This window comes from Egretta garzetta, unplaced genomic scaffold (assembly GCF_000687185.1).
Source record: "Egretta garzetta isolate BGI_Z169 unplaced genomic scaffold, ASM68718v1 scaffold143, whole genome shotgun sequence".
NCBI classification, from domain to species: Eukaryota; Metazoa; Chordata; class Aves; order Pelecaniformes; family Ardeidae; genus Egretta; species Egretta garzetta.
Window position 1 is genome coordinate 211,236 of NW_009259310.1, and position 2,531 is coordinate 213,766.

General features: G+C 51.8%; 1 protein-coding gene across 1 annotated transcript in view; it reads right to left on the reverse strand.

Moving 5' to 3' along the window:
* Positions 1–283: 283 nt before the first annotated feature.
* The window catches only part of LOC104123972 (dual specificity testis-specific protein kinase 2-like), a 17,233-nt gene continuing 14,985 nt past the window's right edge, over positions 284–2,531 (reverse strand). The window contains exons 7-8 of the mRNA XM_009636274.1: positions 1,836–1,922; positions 284–385 (exon numbers count right to left, since the gene is read on the reverse strand). Coding sequence (XP_009634569.1) covers positions 284–385; positions 1,836–1,922 — 189 coding nt within the window. The remainder of the gene's footprint in view (positions 386–1,835; positions 1,923–2,531) is intronic.

A 2,531-nucleotide genomic window follows, 5' to 3' on the forward strand; every position in this document is an offset into this window, starting at 1 on the left:
CAGGTCCCTCCAGGTTCATTTACTTTTAACAAGCAAACAGACAAAGGCTGCTCGGTGTCCTAATGACATCTGTTAAAAACCTTAGCTAGGAAAAATATACCCTTGGTAAGTCTCTTCTCCATTTTAACCATGTTTTACATCCAAGAAATTAGAGACCAAGACTATGATTAAATAAACACCAGCTCATCACTTAGCTCTTCCCTCCCCCACCTTCCTCCTTCACTCCTGACGTTAATTTACAGTTTGGGTGATTCTCTGCCAAGCCTCACAGGAGCCAGGCAGCTCAGCCCGAAAGCTGGTTGTCCCTCCTAGGCTCCAGGCTCTCCGCCACATCTTCCAACTCATCCAGGATTTCAGAGAAAGATGGCCTCTTAAATGCTTCCACCTGGAACGAGAAGGGGAAGATGAAAGAGACATCCTGGACAGGAGGTGAGTGCTCTGCAGCAGCTCTGTGAGGTCCCCCAAGGCTGGGCAGTGGTGTCCATCCATCCATCACTCACACTCGTCTGCATCACATGCCTGCTGGTGGAGCCTTCCAGCATCACCACTTGGTGACCCAGGCCTGGGCTGCTGCAAAGGAGCAGCTGCAGGACAGGTCCCATGGTTCGGCACAGCTCCAAAGGCAGGGAGGTGCTGAAAAGCAGCCTGACACACTCTGACCTGGAAGGGGTGCAGAGACCACTCATCCCAAAGCCCACCCAAGCGGTGCAGGGGCAGGCGTTCTGCAGGAAAAGGTGGTATCAGTAGGGAGGTGTACCATTCCCTGAGCTGCTTCACCAACAGGCAGGATCTGTCTTGTCTCCCTGATGCAGCTCATCCTCAGCCCTCCCAGTGCCATCGGGGTGTACCCATGTGAGCAACCTGGCACTCCCATCCCACATCCCCACCATCCCATTCCATCCTGGGGCTGCCCTTTGTGCCTGACCCCAAGGAGCATCAGCAGCTCCCCAAACCCATGCACTGCACAGGGGCAGGGGAGAACAGACCCAAGGGCCTTCTATGGCAGAAGCCTGTTACTATACCAACTGGCACTGGGAAGCTGCCCATCAGATACACCACCTGAACACACATGAGCTAAGCTGGCTGCTGACGTGGATCACCCCTCTGATTCAGGGCAAGGCATTCACACGCCCCTGGGACCCACACAAGGATTTCCTTCTGTTTGCTGCTGGAGCTTCTAGCAATTAGGTGCACTGCGACCACCCAGCTTCTCCACCCTGCCTGATCACTGCCTTTATTTTTCTCTTCCCTTCAGAGACTAACTTGAACCCTCGCTTTCTCTCTGCTTTGCCTTCTGAGACTTCAGGCAGCATGGGGCAGCCCCCAGCTTCCACCATTACCTTTTATGCTAAAGCAAGAAAGGTTGGAAAGCAATGCTCTGATGATCTCTGCAATGCCAGGGATGGTAACAGCGAGGCAGAGCCCTCCAGAGAGGATCAGCTGGGTGCCTCTGCCCACAGCCTGGCCTGAGGAGGGACTGGGTATCATCACCAACCTGCTTCCCACTCTGGGGTCAACATGCAAGGGAACAGGCAGGACCTTGGGATGTTTCGGGCTATAACACACAAACTAAACACTTCTCCTAGGGGCAAAACTGCACTGTGAATGAAAGTTTTCTACTGGCCCCTGAAGATCTCATCACTTCACTGCTCAAGTGGCAGAGCCCCATGTGCTTGCACCGAGAGCAGCAAGTTCAAGCTCTCCAGGGTTCACAACAATTTTGGTCTCTGTCATACAAATGTGATACAAATCACACAAGGAAAAAGAAAAAACCAAAGGAAAAACCAAAACCAAAGGAAAAAGAAAAAAAAAAACAAACCAAGCAAGAACCTCACCCGACAGCAGCTAGCAGCGAGGTCCATCACCTGCTTGGGGCATTCACTGATCATCCCTTGGAAGGCAGCAACATCCAAGCCATAATCCTGTAGGGAAGGGGGAAGAGTATGGTAGAAAAGCCTTCATCTCTGAAGACCTTTAAAAGATCATCATCCTTCTCAAGGTGTTAAAGCCCCAAAATGCTCATGGTTTAAGGTTTGTAGGGTCTCCATCCCAGCTATTTTCTTGATGGCTTGGATGCAAAGGTACTGGGGCAACATCAGCTCTGGCAGGACTGCGGAGATGGTAAATCATTCCTTCTGCTCGCTCTGTGTTGTCCCTGCAGGGCAGCATGTGACCACCTGGAAAAGCTCAGGCTAAGGCAAGAAGAGCCACAAAGGCGTACTCCAGGCAGGCAATGTGCTGCCCAGTAGAGGAACCAGCACCAGATGCTGAGCAGTGGCTACCGAGGACAGGAACCGCAGATAATGCGGTCTTCCAACAGCAACTGATGGTTGAAGGGGGTGCAGCCAGCTTCTTCCAGAACTACAACAGCTTTGTCCCTCCAGATGTCAGAGCCTCTGATACACAATTCTCCTTCATCTTGTGAACAGAGATCATAGAATCACAGAATTGTTGAGGTTGGAAAAGTCCTTTAAGATCACCAAGCCCAACCCTTCCCCTAACCCTGCCATCCCACCACTAAACCCTGGCCC